The sequence below is a fragment of the Aphidius gifuensis genome, linkage group LG4, assembly GCF_014905175.1.
Source record: "Aphidius gifuensis isolate YNYX2018 linkage group LG4, ASM1490517v1, whole genome shotgun sequence".
NCBI lineage: Eukaryota > Metazoa > Arthropoda > Insecta > Hymenoptera > Braconidae > Aphidius > Aphidius gifuensis.
The window spans coordinates 2,878,555-2,897,148 of NC_057791.1; the positions used below are offsets into that span (position 1 = coordinate 2,878,555).

General features: G+C 26.3%; 4 protein-coding genes across 7 annotated transcripts; 2 read left to right on the top strand and 2 right to left on the bottom strand.

Moving 5' to 3' along the window:
- Positions 1 to 5,328: 5,328 nt before the first annotated feature.
- On the top strand, positions 5,329 to 6,415 carry LOC122854497 (exosome complex component RRP46). Its single transcript, XM_044155233.1, has 5 exons — positions 5,329 to 5,523; positions 5,601 to 5,714; positions 5,801 to 5,922; positions 5,994 to 6,137; positions 6,218 to 6,415. The coding sequence occupies exons 1-5, from the start codon at positions 5,436 to 5,438 to the stop codon at positions 6,404 to 6,406; spliced, it is 657 nt and encodes a 218-aa protein (XP_044011168.1). The 5' UTR covers positions 5,329 to 5,435; the 3' UTR covers positions 6,407 to 6,415.
- A 105-nt stretch (positions 6,416 to 6,520) lies between these two features.
- Positions 6,521 to 8,235, bottom strand: LOC122854498 (odorant receptor 13a-like). Its single transcript, XM_044155234.1, has 5 exons — positions 7,765 to 8,235; positions 7,398 to 7,687; positions 7,206 to 7,305; positions 6,999 to 7,103; positions 6,521 to 6,934 (listed from the first exon to the last, which is right to left on the bottom strand). The coding sequence occupies exons 1-5, from the start codon at positions 8,233 to 8,235 to the stop codon at positions 6,728 to 6,730; spliced, it is 1,173 nt and encodes a 390-aa protein (XP_044011169.1). The 3' UTR covers positions 6,521 to 6,727.
- Positions 8,236 to 13,691: 5,456 nt separating this feature from the next.
- Positions 13,692 to 15,831, top strand: LOC122854503 (KICSTOR subunit 2-like). Its single transcript, XM_044155244.1, has 7 exons — positions 13,692 to 13,950; positions 14,029 to 14,175; positions 14,258 to 14,409; positions 14,492 to 14,632; positions 14,706 to 15,038; positions 15,121 to 15,271; positions 15,334 to 15,831. Exons 1-7 carry the CDS (start codon positions 13,870 to 13,872, stop codon positions 15,607 to 15,609), a joined length of 1,281 nt encoding a protein of 426 aa, XP_044011179.1. The 5' UTR covers positions 13,692 to 13,869; the 3' UTR covers positions 15,610 to 15,831.
- On the bottom strand, positions 15,753 to 18,513 carry LOC122854501 (bis(5'-adenosyl)-triphosphatase ENPP4-like). Of its 4 annotated transcripts, none has more exons than XM_044155241.1 (7): positions 18,149 to 18,513; positions 17,781 to 17,961; positions 16,792 to 17,711; positions 16,484 to 16,729; positions 16,303 to 16,402; positions 16,115 to 16,122; positions 15,753 to 15,892 (listed from the first exon to the last, which is right to left on the bottom strand). In XM_044155241.1, the coding sequence occupies exons 2-7, from the start codon at positions 17,888 to 17,890 to the stop codon at positions 15,882 to 15,884; spliced, it is 1,395 nt and encodes a 464-aa protein (XP_044011176.1). In that variant the 5' UTR covers positions 17,891 to 17,961; positions 18,149 to 18,513; the 3' UTR covers positions 15,753 to 15,881. The 4 variants fall into 4 exon arrangements, with proteins under 4 accessions (XP_044011176.1, XP_044011173.1, XP_044011175.1 ...); XM_044155238.1 differs by having other exon boundaries at positions 16,074 to 16,122; XM_044155240.1 differs by having other exon boundaries at positions 16,068 to 16,122.
- Positions 18,514 to 18,594: the final 81 nt, after the last annotated feature.

Consider the following 18,594-nt stretch of genomic DNA (forward strand, 5'->3'; position numbering starts at 1 on the left):
GCATAGTCATAGAAAATAGTAGCGACCTTTTGTCACTACACTTCAATTTTTTCCGTATTTCAAAATTAATTTGGTTAGAAATTTTCGAAACTTTGAGCAAGCACGTGCAGCCTCGTGGTTTTTCCGTGGATTTTTTTTTTTTTTTATTTAATTTTTTCGTCCGGTATAATACCTTTGAAAGTTTAATTAGAATTTTTTTCGATTAACAAGTGATCATTCTACGCGGACAAGTGATTTTTTAATATAGAAAAAAAAAAATGTGCAAGTGTTAAATAAATAGTTTTTTCGATTAAATAATTTAAAAATTATAATAAATGTGGCCATTCAAGTATCTCATAGTGATAGTGACAAAGTGAATGAGTACTTAGTGAAAGTGTATAAGTTTCAATAGTGCCGGTTGCTGTTTTTTGGATTAATTATATACATGGATCATCATCGACATGCTTTTGCCGAGAGGATATTATTGGAGACTACCTGGACCACTTCTACAGGATTTTACAGTTTGCAGTTACAAGGTAAGTTCCTCTAGATCGAGCCCGACTAGTTGAAATTATTAACCCATCCCAGAAAAGTGCTTCAAATGTCCCTGAAGTTTTAAAAAATTGTTGTTATTTATTTATTTATTTATTTATTTCAAATATTGCTTCAGGCCAAATAGACCTTTTAAAGCACTGTATATATATATACAAAAAATATACAAAAAAAGAAAAAACGAAAATACAAATTATATAATAAGTATATCAAAAAGAGAAAATTAATTAACTAAATTGAACAAAGAATACTTTTAATATCTTAAAAGTTATTAATATTGTTAATATTTTTTATTATTTTATTTTTAATTTTTTAATGTTTTAATGAAATATAGCATCAACGAAATTTTTTTTTTCAAGATCAAGCAGATAAAAATTTAATTTATTTTGAAATTCGTAAAGACATGTTGAACTTCTAATTGAAGATGGTAACCCATTCCATAGTGATGAACCAGATATTTTAAGTGAATTCATATATTGTCTTGTAGCAGCAAATGCTTATATTTTTTAAAGCTTCTTGTCGTTCCAAACTATTATTTAATTTGTTGTTTAGATTCATTTTGACTACTTTTTTTTTTCTTTATTAATTAAATTCAATTTTTAAACAAAGTCAAACTGGATCGACCCTGTCTTCCTCAAACAGAGTAGACGGGGGTGATTAGGATTTCATTATTATCTATCGTGATCATTTATACTAGATGAATAATCACTCTTTTTCTATAGCGATGCATATTAGTATGTAAGTTTTTTTTTGATTGACGTTAGAGCACTTTTCCAATAAAACATTTTTATTTTACGTTTTGTATTTAAATTTTGGGCGCGATTTTATTTTATTGAAATAGAGACAATTAAATAAAAATATAAATTAAGATTTATTGGGGGTAAAAAAATTCATTAGATAATTATTTTATATCTCTAAAAGCTTGCATTAATCTTATGGGTCTTGTAATTAATTTTATTTTAATATAAATATTAAATTTTAATCAAATATGACTTTCCAGTAATATTACGTTGTTACTACTTGCTTTATAAATTCGGGAGATAATGGGTGATACGTAGATAATTTAAAAATAAAATAAATTTATAATATAAATATAAAATAGATACCTTTAAATTCTTTTTCTCGAGTAATTAATTTAATAAATTTATTTTAATGTTATATGGCACCAGTTCATTAGATTCTTGAGTATAAATTATCCTTTGACTTGAATTATTTGGGGTTGGGTTGGGGGTTGCACCAGAGACAAAATAGAGTTTTTAGTTTAATAAAATCATTCAAAATCATTCAGTGTGTACGTGGTGATCATGGGATGCTAGGACAGACAGGACCTCCACGTGGTGCATCCTGGTTAATGCCAAGAAGTCTGTTAAATATTTTTTTTTGGCCAATAGATTGAATGACATAAAACGTTAATTTTTCTAAGAATATAGTTGGGATAATTTATTTGCGTACGTTTTGGGAGGATCGATTTTCTAATAAAAATGAAATAAATTTAATTTAAATAGTATACAAGTTAATTATGCAAGTGCTCATTGTGATGTAATTTCAGGAAAACTGTACTCTATTTCGTGACTCGTTTTAAAATAATAATGCATATTCGTAGGGGAGAATTTATTTTTTAAAAAACATGATCATACAATATATAATGTTAAAAGTACATGTTAATTATGCAGGTGCTCCATGTGATGCATCCTGGGTAATGTCGGGAAAACTGTACTCTGTGTCACAAATTAAAAAATGTCAACCAATGCATATTTGTACGGGGAATTTTTCAATTCAAGAATAGATAAATTTATATATATAGTTTTACTGAAATCGATACATTTGTAATTAGTCTTTTTTTTTTTTTTTTTTATATTTTTCGCGAAAATTTAGCTGGCTACCAGATCCTGGTAGTTTGACGACAACAACTCTTGCAGTTAGCTCTCAAGCCCAGCTAAATTTTTCTTGAGTCTTTAGTCTACCCCTATTTTGTGATAAATGATATACTTGAAGTATTCACCGGGCAGGATGGCGGCAGTTACTCAGACTGATCTATGGACTTCTGAAGTCAACTTGCACCCAAACTCAGCTGAACTATTTCTCGAATTCATAAAAAACTATGCGATATTCACTAGCGTGCAGCTGCTACGTTGTGTCAATATGATTATCTGTGGCCTCTGGTCGGAACGCGAGACTGCTGAAGCAATTGTGTACTTATTAAACCAAGTTGATTGTGTCAGTCGCAAATTAAAAAAAATTTGTTGTGAGACTTTAGTCATGAGGAATGAATGGCATTTATTTCAAGGTTTTTCTTGCCCTTACTCTTAGCTAAGTGATTTATTTGAAAATATTTACCTGACATACCAATCGCAGACTGGTATGAGTAATCAAATAAACAGAATTCTATTATTCTATGATTCTCGGCTAAATTTTTCTTAAGTCCTTACCGGTCCAGGGTACGGTGAGTTTAATCGAGAAATTCTGCCCCAATCTTAGCTTGATTAATTAAAATTTAGCTGGCTGTCAGATCCTGGCAGATTGACGACGATAACTTTTCGAAGTTATTATACTCTCAAGCCCAGCTAAATTTTTCTTAAGTCATTTATTGGTTCTGGTTGACGGTGGGTGTCATCCATGCTCATTTCTAATTAACTGGTAAGTTGATCTCTAACGTAAACATACGTAGCGTATCTTAGATCCAATGATTTGTTCGTTAAGTAATCTGCCCAAGCCAAGCAAGGGTTGCGCCGCAACTGCGTATGAAGGCATGGCTACTCTGCTTATTCGCAAATTTTTTTCATGAAATATCATGGGGGTTTTTTATTATATTTTTTCGTTTTAGAATTTTAAAAAATGTTCGATGTTAGCTAAACTATATGTATAATATTGATGGGTTTACTTAATTATATGGCTATTTAAATTTTTGGGTGGAGCTAGTGTGAATTTTTGGGAAAAAATGTTTAATTTTTTAAAATTTGAATATAGTATATATAATATGAAAAGTGCATGCAAATTATGCAGCTAGGTGCTCCGTGTGAGTATCCTAGGTAATCTCGGGAAAACGGTACTATATTATTGTGTCACAAAATCAAAAATATCGGTCGATGCGCCTTCGTAGGGGGGAATTTACTTGGCTATTTGCTGAGAAAAGTAACCGGATTCTATTGGATTATTGGAATATATACCTTGACATTTTCTACATGGCTTTGCTGAGAGGATTTTATATTGGATTATTGGAGACTACCTTATATGACGTTTTCTACATGGCTTTGCTGAGACAAATTTTATTGGATTATTGAGGTCCACCTTGACGATTTTCACATGGCTTAGCTGAGAGGAATTTTATTGGATTATTATTGGAGTCTACCTTGACGATTTCTACATGGCTTAGCTGAGAGAATTTAATTGGATTATTGGAGACTACCGGGAGACTACCTTTGAGGATTTTGCTGGTTGCTGTAATAAGGTAAGTTCCTCTAGATCGAGATCGACTAGTTGTAATTATTAACCTATCCCAGAAAAGTGCTTTAATATCCTTGAAGTTACAAAAAAATGTATGCTATATTTTTTTGAAGCTTCTTGTCGTTCCAAACTATATATTATTTGATTTGTTGTTTAAATTTATTTTGACTGATTTTTTTCATTAATTATATTTAATTTTTATGGCAAATTAAATGTCGTTAGTATAAAAGTCAAAATGAATTGACCCTGTCTTCCTCAAACAGAGTAGACGGGGGTGATTAGGATTTATTATTATCTATCGTGATAATTTATAATAGATAAATTATCACCCTTTTCCAATCGCGATGTATGTTAATATGTAAGGTTTTTTTATTTGATATTTTACGCACTTTTCCAATTACTAATGTTTTAATAATATTTCAGGATTTTGTTTTTCAGGATGTCAATTGTTTCAAGTTTTTTATGTCGGACACGATTCTAATATTTTGAAGATTTTATTTGTTTCAGGATTTTCAAGACTACGTCAACTGCTGTTTCTTGAGAATTATATTTTGAATACAAGAGGATTACTTATTGAAGATTGCATAGTAAAATGATGGCATACAGAGAATCAAGCCTATAGAAATGTCTTATCACAATGAGTGATAATGGCATAGTGACTTAAGTGAAATTAATCTTGAAATGTCCTATCACAGCGAGTGATAGTGGCATAGTGAAATAAATTAAATTAAACCTAAAAATGTCCTATCACAGCGAGTGATAGTGGCATAGTGAATTAGGCCCACACATATTTTTTATTTTTTTTTTTTACATTTGCGTCGACTGATCAGTACTTGCTGCTATGAGCGCAATCGAAAAATTTAAACCGAAATAATTCTAGCTGCAGCTAGATGCCGTGCGAAAAGCGTAATTCTAGTGGACTAGGTCTACTGGAGATACCACTTTAAAAAAAACGAGTCAAGTGTCTTACCTCCTGGGTGACTTGGAAAAGACACTTGAAATTTACATGTAATAATTTTTTAATATTATATTGATTTACATTATGATTGTTTTTTTTTTTTTTAATTATAATAGTTATAATATTTCAGCTATACAATTATAAACTTTGCTCCAACTTATTATGTTTAACAATTTTCTAGATTTTTAAATGTTTCAATTTTCAAATGCTCAAACGCTATTGGCTGAACAGCCTTGTGACAAAAGCCAATTGAAGAGCACCTCACGACAAGCTTGCAAACATGGCGGTCGTAAAAATTCCAAATTATAACTAACTAGCTTGTCGTGACTCGTGAGTTTGCACCCTAAATAAATTGTCGCTGTCGTTTGACTTTATTATTTTTTTATGTTGTTGTCTTCAACATGTGCGATTGTTGAATGTTGATAGTTAATAATAAATTCAAAAAAAAGCTATTTTAATTAATTATTAATCTATAATATAAATTATTAATAAATTATTAACAATGGATAATGAAAAATGTAATTTGAGACCAATGAATTGTGAAGTTAATCAACTTTCAATGCCTGATGGTTCTGCAATGTTTATGCAAGGTTAGTTTCATCAATCATAAATACTTTAACAATTTGAATAAATAATATATTATTAATTTATTATTAATATTATTCAGGTGATACATGTGTTGTTGCTGGTGTTTATGGACCAATTGAAGCTAGAATGCAAAAAATGATGCATGACAAAGCTAGTGTTGAAGTTATTTACAGTCCACTAAAAGGACCACCAAGTAATTATAACAATTAAATAATTAAACATTAATAAACAATAGATACTTTGACACTAATATTTATAAAAAAATTAAATTTATTTTAGGTATTGATGACAGATCAAAAGAGTTATTTATCAGAGAAACTTGTGAATCAAGTTTGATTATAACACTTCATCCTGGTACTGCAATTTCTATAAATGTTCAAGAGCTAGAAAATGCTGGTGGTGTTAGTATTATTATTATTGTTTTAATTATTATAAATTATTTTTCTAATTAATTATTAATTAATTATTTTAGCTTTTAGCATGTGCAATTAATTCAGCTTGTATTGCATTAATTAATTCAAGTTTATCAATGAAATTTACAATTGCTGCTGTTAGCTGTATGATTGATAAAGATAGTCTTGAAATTATTATGGATCCTGATCTATCACAGCTTAAGGTATTTTTAAAATTATCTATTGTATTTATTAATTGATTGAATAATAATTATAATTGTTATTTTTTTTAAAATTATTTCAGAATGCAAAAGCAACATTTACTTATGCTTTTGATAGTATTAAAAAGGATTTAGTAATGTGTCATACAACTGGAAGATTTTCAGAAAAAGAACTGATGCAAACAATTGAAGAATGCAAAGAAGCAAGTAATTTTATTTTTGATTTTTATCGTGATACTGTTAAAAAATATGCTGTTTGTATATCACAATAATTAATTTGAAATATTATTTTTTTAATTATTAATTAAATTACTGAAAAAAAAAAAAAAAATTGATATATCGTGAAATTAAAAATTATAAATTAATTGAATTAAAATCTTTTTTTTTTATTTTCATAATGTTTTTTTTTATTAGTTAAGATAATTTAAAACTCCGTCATTTTTAAGCTGCAAAACTTTGTTTTATGTGATAAAGAAATGGTATGATTTTACAGGGTTATAAAATACCTTTGTCATCCAAATTTTTTTACATTGTTAATATTAAATTGCAGTGGTTATATTAATTTAATTTACTACAATAATATGATTATTAAACTAATTATAATTACTTAATACAGTAAAATAACTGAATGATGTACTCAAAAGATTTGAAAAACTTTGAAGCGACATGTCATAAAATTTACCAGCAGTTATTTTACAAGGTTTTGTTGATCTAATCATTAAGATTTTAATATTACGTTTATACTTGTCATTTGCACCAACCCAATCAGAATTAAAACATGAATTTCCAACGTCTTCGCTCTAAAATTAAATGAATTAATATTCAGTTAGATAATTTAACAAGGGTATTTAAAAATCATTTTACCTCTGTTATTAATACATCTCCACTATAACTAAATAAAAATAAACCAAATGTTGCTGAAAGTAAAAAACTTATATATTTCATTAGTCTTCCTCTATCTTCTTTCATCTATAATAATAATTGAGTTAATTGTAAATTAATTTCTCGAAATAGTTGTAACGTTAAAAAGTAAATATTATAGATTTATATTTTGTAAAAAAAATAACTTACAGCTACTATTTGAAAACCAGCAATACAAACAATACCACTGCTTACTAAAAATTGTCCAAATGCAAGAATATTAATAGTATCTTCAAGACGATTAGCAAAGCTATAAATTATAAATGTAATTATTTAGTTTTAATAATTTAAAAAGAAATTATAAACATTTGGAAAATAAGATAATTCTTAAATTTTAAATACTCGATAGCTTCTTGATGTTTTTTTATACAATCAATACTAATTGCTAGAAAATTTTTTTGTTTTTGATCCAATGTTTCTAAACATTTTCGTACTAATGAAAATTTTGCAGCAGCATGCATTACGAGAATTAAATTAAGTGTAGTAGCTGCAGCAATTGCTGAACCACCCAAAAATGCACCACTTAATATATTAAATGCATAAATATAAGGAAATAAATAATGTGTTGTTTGATTTTTAAAATAATAACCACGAAATGGTAAAACTCTGTCTTCAGATCCAAGAAATATAATCTGTTTTTATTTTAATTTTACAATTAAAAATTTATTAATAAATAGTCTTATTAAATTATATAATTATTATAACTTACTTCAAACGGTGGAACAGTCATAAAAAATCCAATAGTTATAAAAACAGTTATGATAAAACGATGAGCAAGATGAAATGTAAAGCTACATTTTTCATTTAATAAATTTCTATCTTCATTTGACGAAGTTAACCAATCAATTTTCATAATATTAATAAGAATAGTGAGATTTTTTTGATGTATTGTAAATATAGCAATACGTAAACAACAAATTAAACATGATGATGTAACAAGAGCACACTCAGTTGCCTCAGCCATATCAGATAAATTTTTAAAAATATCAACTGCTGCTGCAATTGTACAAACGGTAACACTAACGAACAATATTATTCTGTGAATTACTCGTGAGAGTTTTGCCAAATGAAAAGATGATTGACTATCACCAGTTTTTTTTTCAAGTGGCCATATCGCTATAATTTTACAGACAATTGTTATTGGTCGAATGTAGCGGTAATATTCATTTGGAACGTTCATAGCAATTTATTATTCGATATTTTATATATTTTTTTTTTTTTTTCTACTTGATGTTTTTGATTTGTCATTAGAATAATACGGGCTTTCGTCTTTATAGTAGATCAAACTGGAAACATTTATGAATAATAAATTTATAAGATAATGACAAGGGATGAATTTTGTGAAATTTTATTTTATTTTTTTTCATATTGTGAAAATTTATAAGTTGAGAAAGTTCCCTGTAATTTGAATGGACATGGTGACAAGTTTCACACGCTACATATGAATTTGATTAGTACTTTGAAAAAGTTTGCGGTGGGTTGATGGGTGGGAAAATGAATAGCCGGGGATATTTATGTGACATATGAAAATGAATTGGGGGAGTTAACTCTGACCTATACGTACGCCGAAGTTTTTACCTTGTGATTTGCAAATGCGTCATATTAAACAGCCAATTTTATGATATTTCAATTGGCTTATTTGTGACAGTTCTGAAAAAAAAGTTGTATCTATCGATTGTGTAGCTATTTAATTTCTCAACTTTATAATCTACTAGGAATTTCAAATTTTACAAACAAAATTAAATTCGTGACGGAAACATAGGATGACTGAAAAAAAATTTTATGTTTTTTAAAGTTGACGTTCTTTTTCAATGTTGCCCTTATAATTTTTAAAATTTTCTTGAATTTTTCGGAAAAAACTGCAATTTGTAACAAGATAAAAAAACACTAAAAAAGTATTTAATGGTTTTAAAAGTTTATAGAAATTTTAAAGATATTGAGAAAACATAACTTAAGAAAGATATAAGGTACGAAAAACGTTGAATACCTCTTTGATCATTCTATACAGAGAAAATTTTTTTTTTTAAATTCTGAAGTACCGAAAAAACACGAAGAACAGGAGGTGAACCAGAAATTGTTCTATGTTCCTGATCAAAAAGAAATTTCTTTTTTTTATTTTTTCTATTTTTTTCTTGCGGAATAAAATTTATTTTTTGATTTTTCAAAATATCAGAAAAACATGAAGGACGGGAGACGAACTAGAAATTTTATCAGATACCTCTCGCATTGTTCTATGTTCCTGTTCAAAAAGTATTTTTTTTTTTTAATTTTCTATTTTTTTTTCAAGGAATATAATTTTTTTTTTTTGATTTCGAAATACCGAGCAGGTATTACAGGAGGTGAACTAGAAATTGAATCAAATACCTCTTTGCCTGTTCTATGATCCTGTTAAACAATTAACTCCGCCACTATTTTTTTTCTAATTGATTTTTGAGAAATAAAATTTATTTTTGAAATATCAGGAGAGCAGGTATTAAAGGAGGTGAACTAGAAATTAAATAAAATACCTCTTTGCCTGTTCTATGATCCTGTTAAAAAATTAACTCCGCCACTATTTTTTTTTTAATTGATTTTTGAGAAATAAAATTTATTTTTTAAATATCAGGAGAGCAGGTAACACAGGAGGTAAACTAGAAATTGAATAAAATACCTCTTTGCCTGTTCTATGATCCTGTTAAAAAATTAACTTCGCCACTATTTTTTGTCTAATTGATTTTTAAGAAATAAAATTTATTTATGAAATATCAGGAGAGCAGGTATTACAGGAGGTGAACTAGAAATTGAATAAAATACCTCTTTGCCTGTTCTATGATCCTGTTAAAAAATTAACTTCGCCACTAATTTTTTTCTAATTGATTTTTAAGAAATAAAATTTATTTTTAAAATATCAGGAGAGCAGGTATTACAGGAGGTGAACTAGAAATTAAATAAAATACCTCTTTGCCTGTTCTATGATCCTGTTAAAAAATTAACTTCGCTACTAATTTTTTTCTAATTGATTTTTGAGAAATAAAATTTATTTTTGAAATATCAGGAGAGCAGGTATTACAGGAGGTGAACTAGAAATTAAATAAAATACCTCTTTGCCTGTTCTATGATCCTGTTAAAAAATTAACTTCGCCACTATTTTTTTTCTAATTGATTTTTGAGAAATAAAATTTATTTTTGAAATATCAGGAGAGCAGGTATTACAGGAGGTGAACTAGAAATTAAATAAAATACCTCTTCGCCTGTTCTATGATCCTGTTAGAAAATTAACCTCGCCACTATTTTTTGTCTAATTGAGTTTTAAGAAATAAAATTTATTTATGAAATATCAGGAGAGCAGGTAACACAGGAGGTGAACTAGAAATTAAATAAAATACCTCTTTGCCTGTTCTATGATCCTGTTAAAAAATTAACTCCGCCACTATTTTTTTTCTAATTGATTTTTGAGAAATAAAATTTATTTTTGAAATATCAGGAGAGCAGAAAACACAGGAGGTGAACTAGAAATTAAATAAAATACCTCTTCGCCTGTTCTATGATCCTGTTAAAAAATTAACTTCGCCACTAATTTTTTTCTAATTGATTTTTGAGAAATAAAATTTATTTTTGAAATATCAGGAGAGCAGGTATTACAGGAGGTGAACTAGAAATTAAATAAAATACCTCTTTGCCTGTTCTATGATCCTGTTAAAAAATTAACTTCGCCACTATTTTTTTTCTAATTGATTTTTGAGAAATAAAATTTATTTTTAAAATATCAGGAGAGCAGGTAACACAGGAGGTGAACTAGAAATTGAATAAAATACCTCTTTGCCTGTTCTATGATCCTGTTAAAAAATTAACTTCGCCACTAATTTTTTTCTAATTGATTTTTGAGAAATAAAATTTATTTTTGAAATATCAGGAGAGCAGGTATTACAGGAGGTGAACTAGAAATTAAATAAAATACCTCTTTGCCTGTTCTATGATCCTGTTAAAAAATTAACTTCGCCACTAAATTTTTTCTAATTGATCTTTAAGAAATAAAATTTATTTTTAAAATATCAGGAGAGCAGGTATTACAGGAGGTGAACTAGAAATTAAATAAAATACCTCTTTGCCTGTTCTATGATCCTGTTAAAAAATTAACTTCGCTACTAATTTTTTTCTAATTGATTTTTGAGAAATAAAATTTATTTTTGAAATATCAGGAGAGCAGGTAACACAGGAGGTGAACTAGAAATTGAATAGAATACCTCTTTGCCTGTTCTATGATCCTGTTAAAAAATTCACTTCGCCACCAATTTTTTCCTAATTGATTTTTGAAAAATAAAATTTATTTTTGAAATATCAGGAGAGCAGGTATTACAGGAGGTGAACTAGAAATTGAATAAAATACCTCTTTGCCTGTTCTATGATCCTGTTAAAAAATTAACTTCGCCACTAATTTTTTTCTAATTGATTTTTGAAAAATAAAATTTATTTTTGAAATATCAGGAGAGCAGGTATTACAGGAGGTGAACTAGAAATTAAATAAAATACCTCTTTGCCTGTTCTATGATCCTGTTAAAAAATTAACTTCGCTACTAATTTTTTTCTAATTGATTTTTGAGAAATAAAATTTATTTTTGAAATATCAGGAGAGCAGGTAACACAGGAGGTAAACTAGAAATTGAATAAAATACCTCTTTGCCTGTTCTATGATCCTGTTAAAAAATTAACTTCGCCACTATTTTTTTTTTAATTGATTTTTGAGAAATAAAATTTATTTTTTAAATATCAGGAGGGCAGGTAACACAGGAGGTAAACTAGAAATTGAATAAAATACCTCTTTGCCTGTTCTATGATCCTGTTAAAAAAATAACCTCGCCACTAATTTTTTTCTAATTGATTTTCGAGAAATAAAATTTATTTTTGAAATATCAGGAGAGCAGGTATTACAGGAGGTGAACTAGAAATTAAATAAAATACCTCTTTGCCTGTTCTATGATCCTGTTAAAAAATTAACTCCGCCACTATTTTTTTTCTAATTGATTTTTGAGAAATAAAATTTATTTTTGAAATATCAGGAGAGTAGGTATTGAAGGAGGTGAACTAGAAATTCAATAAAATACCTCTTTGCCTGTTCTATGATCCTGTTAAAAAATTAACTCCGCCACTATTTTTTTTTTAATTGATTTTTGAGAAATAAAATTTATTTTTTAAATATCAGGAGGGCAGGTAACACAGGAGGTAAACTAGAAATTGAATAAAATACCTCTTTGCCTGTTCTATGATCCTGTTAAAAAAATAACCTCGCCACTAATTTTTTTCTAATTGATTTTTGAGAAATAAAATTTATTTTTCAAATATCAGGAGAGCAGGTATTACAGGAGGTGAACTAGAAATTGAATAAAATACCTCTTTGCCTGTTCTATGATCCTGTTAAAAAATTCACTTCGCCACCAATTTTTTCCTAATTGATTTTTGAAAAATAAAATTTATTTTTGAAATATCAGGAGAGCAGGTATTACAGGAGGTGAACTAGAAATTAAATAAAATACCTCTTTGCCTGTTCTATGATCCTGTTAAAAAATTAACCTCGCCACTAATTTTTTTCTAATTGATTTTCGAGAAATAAAATTTATTTTTAAAATATCAGGAGAGCAGGTATTACAGGAGGTGAACTAGAAATTGAATAAAATAACTCTTTGCCTGTTCTATGATCCTGTTAAAAAATTAACTCCGCCACTTTTTTTTTTCTAATTGATTTTTGAGTAATAAAATTTATTTTTAAAATATCAGGAGAGCAGGTATTACAGGAGGTGAACTAGAAATTAAATAAAATACCTCTTCGCCTGTTCTATGATCCTGTTAAAAAATTAACTTCGCCACTATTTTTTGTCTAGGTGATTTTTAAGAAATAAAATTTATTTATGAAATATCAGGAGAGCAGGTATTACAGGAGTCGAACTAGAAATTGAATAAAATACCTCTTTGCCTGTTCTATGATCCTGTTAAAAAATTAACCTCCCCCCTATTTTTTTTCTTATTGTTTTTCAAAAAATAAAATTTATTAAAAAATAAAATGTTGAAATATCAGGAAAACAGGAAAGACAGGAGGTGAACTAGAAATTTAATCAAATACCTCTTGCATCGTTCTATGTTTCTGTTCAATAAGAAATTATTTTTTTTTAATTTTTTCTTTTTTTTTTCAAGAAATATAATTTTTTTTTTTAATTTTGAATCATAAGGAAAACAGGAAGGACAGGAGGTGACCCAAAAATTTAATCAAATACCTCTTTGCTTGTTTCATAATCCTGTTGAAAAATTAACTTCCTATCTTTTTTTTTCTAATTTTTTTAAATGAAATAAACTTTATTTTTAAAATATCAGGAGAACAGGTTAGACAGGAGGTGACCTAGAAATGAAATTAAATACCTCTTTGCTTCTTCTATAATCATGTCCTAAGGCATTTCTTATTCACGAATTATAATTTTTTCAATTCGAATAATTCTCTGTTATTTTTTGTTCTTCTTATTCAAAAAATGTCTGAAATCTTAATGTATTAATTTTTATAAATGAGAAAAATCCTACACAAGCATTACTATTGGATATAAGAAATCGCCGTTTATGAATAGCCTTGTTGTTGACATCAGCTGATATGATACAATAAAAAAAAAAAAATATGGAAATGATCCAAGTGACGTCAAAACATGATCACAATATAAAATATATATTCTCTCTTAAAAAAATTAAATAACTAATTTATTAATTATTTGTTAATTCTTCCTTAATTGACATTCAGGAAACTATATTTTTTTATATTAAATGTGTTAGTTATTTTGTACATAGTTCTTGTATAAAAATGGATCATGAAGATGAATTTTTAAATACATTTTTTACCTCAGTGACACAGCTGTGTTTTGATAAAGCCAAAGAAGCTGTGGTAATTATTATAACACAACAATAAATTCAGTTCACGAATATTATTTATTTATTAATATTATTTAATTTATTTATTTAGGAAAAAGAACGTGAGTCATGTAGGCTAACACAAATGGGTCCTTGGGGAATGTTGTTGATGCATCTTCCTCAAGTTGTTGTTGCTGAACGTTCATATGCTGATTTAGGTTTTCTTCATACAAAAAACAAAGGCTTTCTTCGAAAAGATGTAAGCACAATTTAACAATATTTCGTATGAATTTATTACAAGCTAAATAATGATTTATTGTTTTTTAAATTTGAAATAATAGAACTCTTTAAAAACTATATATGAAACATTAAAAAGTGATTTAAGAAGAGTCGAAGAAATGACAAGAGGAACAAATACAATTGGTGCAACAGTAGCTGAAGTATCAAATCAACTTTGTCAATTAATTACAGCACGAATTCAACTTATTGAATTGTTAGTAAATACATATATAAACATTTTAACCTAATATCATGTCATTAAAGATATAAAAAACTTATTTTTCATTAATTTTTAGTTATGAAAAAATGTACAACATGAGTACTACCAATAAAGCTATGAAATATCAAGAATTATTAAATTCAATTGAAGGAATTGTTGAAGTACATGCATTGTCTTGTTCACATATTGGATTAACACCAATAAAAGCTGCATTAACGTAATATAATATTTAACTTAATTTCTAATTAATATTTATGCTTATTATTTGTCATTTAAATATAATTTTACAGATTAGAATTAGAAATATTAGTACAATTAACAAAAGCACAAGTTGAAGTACAAAATTGGAAATTTTTATCAGCATTAATGGCACTTTATGGTGCACAAACGAGAATGTCTGCTTGGGAAAGAACATTACAAAATAAAGAATCATGGAAACTTGGTTTTGGTGCTGGTTTTTTAAAAGCAAATCAATTACCAGCTTTGTATCAATGGCTTGTTAAATTACGTTGTGCAATATTAGCTAAATCATCACTCTATTTTCATACAACACTCAGTCAACAAGCAAGTCCTGGCGAAATGAGAAATCTAATGAGTAAACAAAATATTGATTATTATCACAAGTAATTACATGATTTTTTTTTAAATAATAAAATATAATTTTAATAATATAATTGTTAATAACTATTATATATAATTTTTTAGAATTCAAACATTTCAAAGAAAATGGGATATATTTGCTATTTTTATTGTATTTGATGCTAGAGGTGCTGATGATTTTGGACATGGATATAGACATCCTGATAGAGAAGTTGATACACATGAAGAATTTCCAATTGTTGTTGGTTGTCCAAGTGTAAGTGTAAGCAATTAATTATTAATAATAATTTAATATTTTTTTTCTTATTATTTTTAAAGCTCTTAATACAAAAACCATCACCTTATTGGACAATTGTCAGACAAAGTATCAAAGAACGATATTCTGAATTAGCTACTATGGATAAAATATTACATAATAAAAATGCTAAAAATTCATTTACATTTGCAATGTCAAATATGGATCCAAAAATGACACTTGTTACTGCATATGAAAGTGGCAAGCCAAAAGATTCACAAGTTGTTACATTTATGAATGATTTGTGTACACAATTAAAATGCAACAAAATTTATGAAAATTTAAAATTATCAAAGTAAAATTTTATCATTATAATATTTTTCTACTTGAATTTATAATTGTTTTTTTTTTTTTTTTTCATTATATCAATTTATTTTTGTACCTGTTATTACAATAATAATTTTTTTAGATGTTTATATAAAAGAATTTTTTTTTGTTATAAAAAAAAAAAAAAAAAAAACGATGTTAATTTAGTTTTTTAAGAATAAATAAAATTTATATTTTATAAATTAATGCCACACATATTCTGTGTCTTGTTGATCATCCCAAAACTGTTCCTGTTTAGCGTCATTTAAAATTCTCCTGTAAAAATAAATTAATAAATAATTTAACAATTGAATAAATAATAATTTAAAAAAAAATTATTTGTTAATAATAATAATATAAACAAATAATAATCCCCAAAGCTTTATAATAAAATTATAAAAATAAAATCAACAAAATACATGCGCATAAATATAAATACAATAACACATAATTTTACTTAGTTATATTGTAACTTGAGTCAATTGGGCTGTTCAATACCTCCACGTCTGGAAAAAATTGCATTATCAATGCTATTAATTTATTTATAATTGAAGATAAATAAAAAACATTCGGATCAGCGGATAAATACAACAAAAAAAAAAAAAAACAAAAAAAGCAAACTAAATTTTAAAAATCATATAAAAAGGAATTTAAACTAATCAAATTTAAAAAAAAAAAAAACAAACCTGTAAATTATTTCTACTTGACGTCGTCTTTGTTGTAAGTACAAATATCCAACGAAAAATATAATAACAGTTACAATAACAACACCCATAATTCCAAGATCTAGAAATGAAAAAAAAAAAAAAACATATTTTTAATTATTTTTTTTAAGTTGTTTAAATAATTTCTTATTAATATACTTACAAATGTAACTTGATTCATCAGTTGATGGTGGTATTTGTAAACATTTATCAAATGAATTCAAAGTACCATTTGTTTGTTGACAATTAATATTTAATATATGACAAAATAAAGAAAGTAGATCAACACTATTAAATGGTTCAAGTTTACAATGTGAAACAAATGCTGGTCCTCTTGCAAAAAATATTGGATACATTCTATGATCACCATTGTCATAACCATGTACACCAAATTGTGATTGATTATTAACTAAAATTAATTATATTAATTATTTAACTAATTTATATTTAGATCTATTTATTAATACTTACTTGTAATATTAAATGCTTTTTCATAATATTTCATTGACTTAAAAAGTTCGTCAAAAGCATAGCCAATTTTAGCAATCAAAAATATTTTACTTATTCTATTGTTATTTCGATAATGCCATTTATCAGGTATATCTTTTTTCCAATAAACTTCAAAGCCAGATGTTTTTGCTGATTCATTTTTCAATTTGTTGTAAACTATAATATCTTTTCCATTGTAAGGTTCAATCATTGCTGTTGACAGTGTAACCACTATTTTAGCCTCAGTTTTTTCATCAATAATATTTGAAATATTAATAATATGAGAATATGGAACATCAGCCATACCATGATCACTCAAATGTACAACATTAACATCATCCAAATTATTATCTCTCAATTTATTAAATATATATTCAGTAAAATTATCAAGTTTTTTTAATAACTCATTTATTTTTGGGCTTTGTGTACCAAGAGCATGTGTATGAAAATCTGGTTCTTCAATATATAAAAGAACAAAATTTGCTGGATTAATTGGATCTAAAAACCATGATATAATTTCATCTGTACGATTTTTCCATGATCTTGATATATTAAAAGTTCCAATGTGAGTTGGTAAAGTATTATTGTATTTATAAATACTTCCTGGCCACATCATAGTTCCACTGTGTCTTCCATTACCACTTAATTCATTTAATGTCCATATTGGAAGTATATTTTTATTATATGCATACATTTCCTGTGACATATTCATTATTTTATTATCTTGTGTTAAATAATTACTGTCAATAACTCCATGTGTTTCAGCATAAAAACCAGTTGCAATTGTATGATGATTAGGAAATGTTTTTGTTATAAATATATTTTTCATATAATCAGAATAAGTACCTTCTTCTTTAATTTTTTTCATAAAAGGTGTACAATTACGATTTAAATAATCATATCTAAAAATTAAAAATATTATTGTTAATATTAATAATAAATTTATTCAGCTGTTATTTATTTTAACTTACCTAAATCCATCATATGAAATTACCAAAAGTTTTGGATTTAATGGTACTAATAATACTGATTTTAAATTAATAATTAAAAATAACAATTGAAACAGCATCATGACGAGCATAATAATTAATTTTTTTTACAATAAAATTAATAATAATTTATAATAATTTTTAAACAATGGCCAGCAGGTACCTGAAATTATATAAAGCCAATATTAAACAAAAAAATAAATAAAATTATCAGTTTGTTGTTTTTATATATTTGTCATATAAAAATAACAAGTTTAAATTAATATTAGATATAATTATTAATTTATTATTAATATTTTTATTTAATGCAATTAAATATTTTTCATTATCTAATAAAATTAATTATGTACCTTTAATAAAACAACTTCATCCTGTGACGTTTTCATTAAAACTGTCGAAAATTCTTTAACACACAAATTGGCAATAAGCCATTAATTTACGTATGCCAATGTTTATTTTTTTTTATTTTTCAATAATAAATATAAATACTGATAAAACAACATATTTTTCGTTGTTATTTTTACTTATTTATTATCTGTATGTATTTTTTTCTTTTTCCTTTCCCTTTTTTTGTCTCACTTTTTCTTGCTTTTGCTGTCAAAATGTCGTAACAATTCGTTGCTTTATTTTTATTATTATTATCATCATTATTAATAATAATTGGTATTATTTTTGATTAAAAAAATGTAAACACACAATTGATAATCCAAGTGAATATAATAAATAATAATAAATAATTTTTTTCCATATTATAATTATTTTATTTGGTGTTTTTTTTTTTTCGATAATTTTTTTT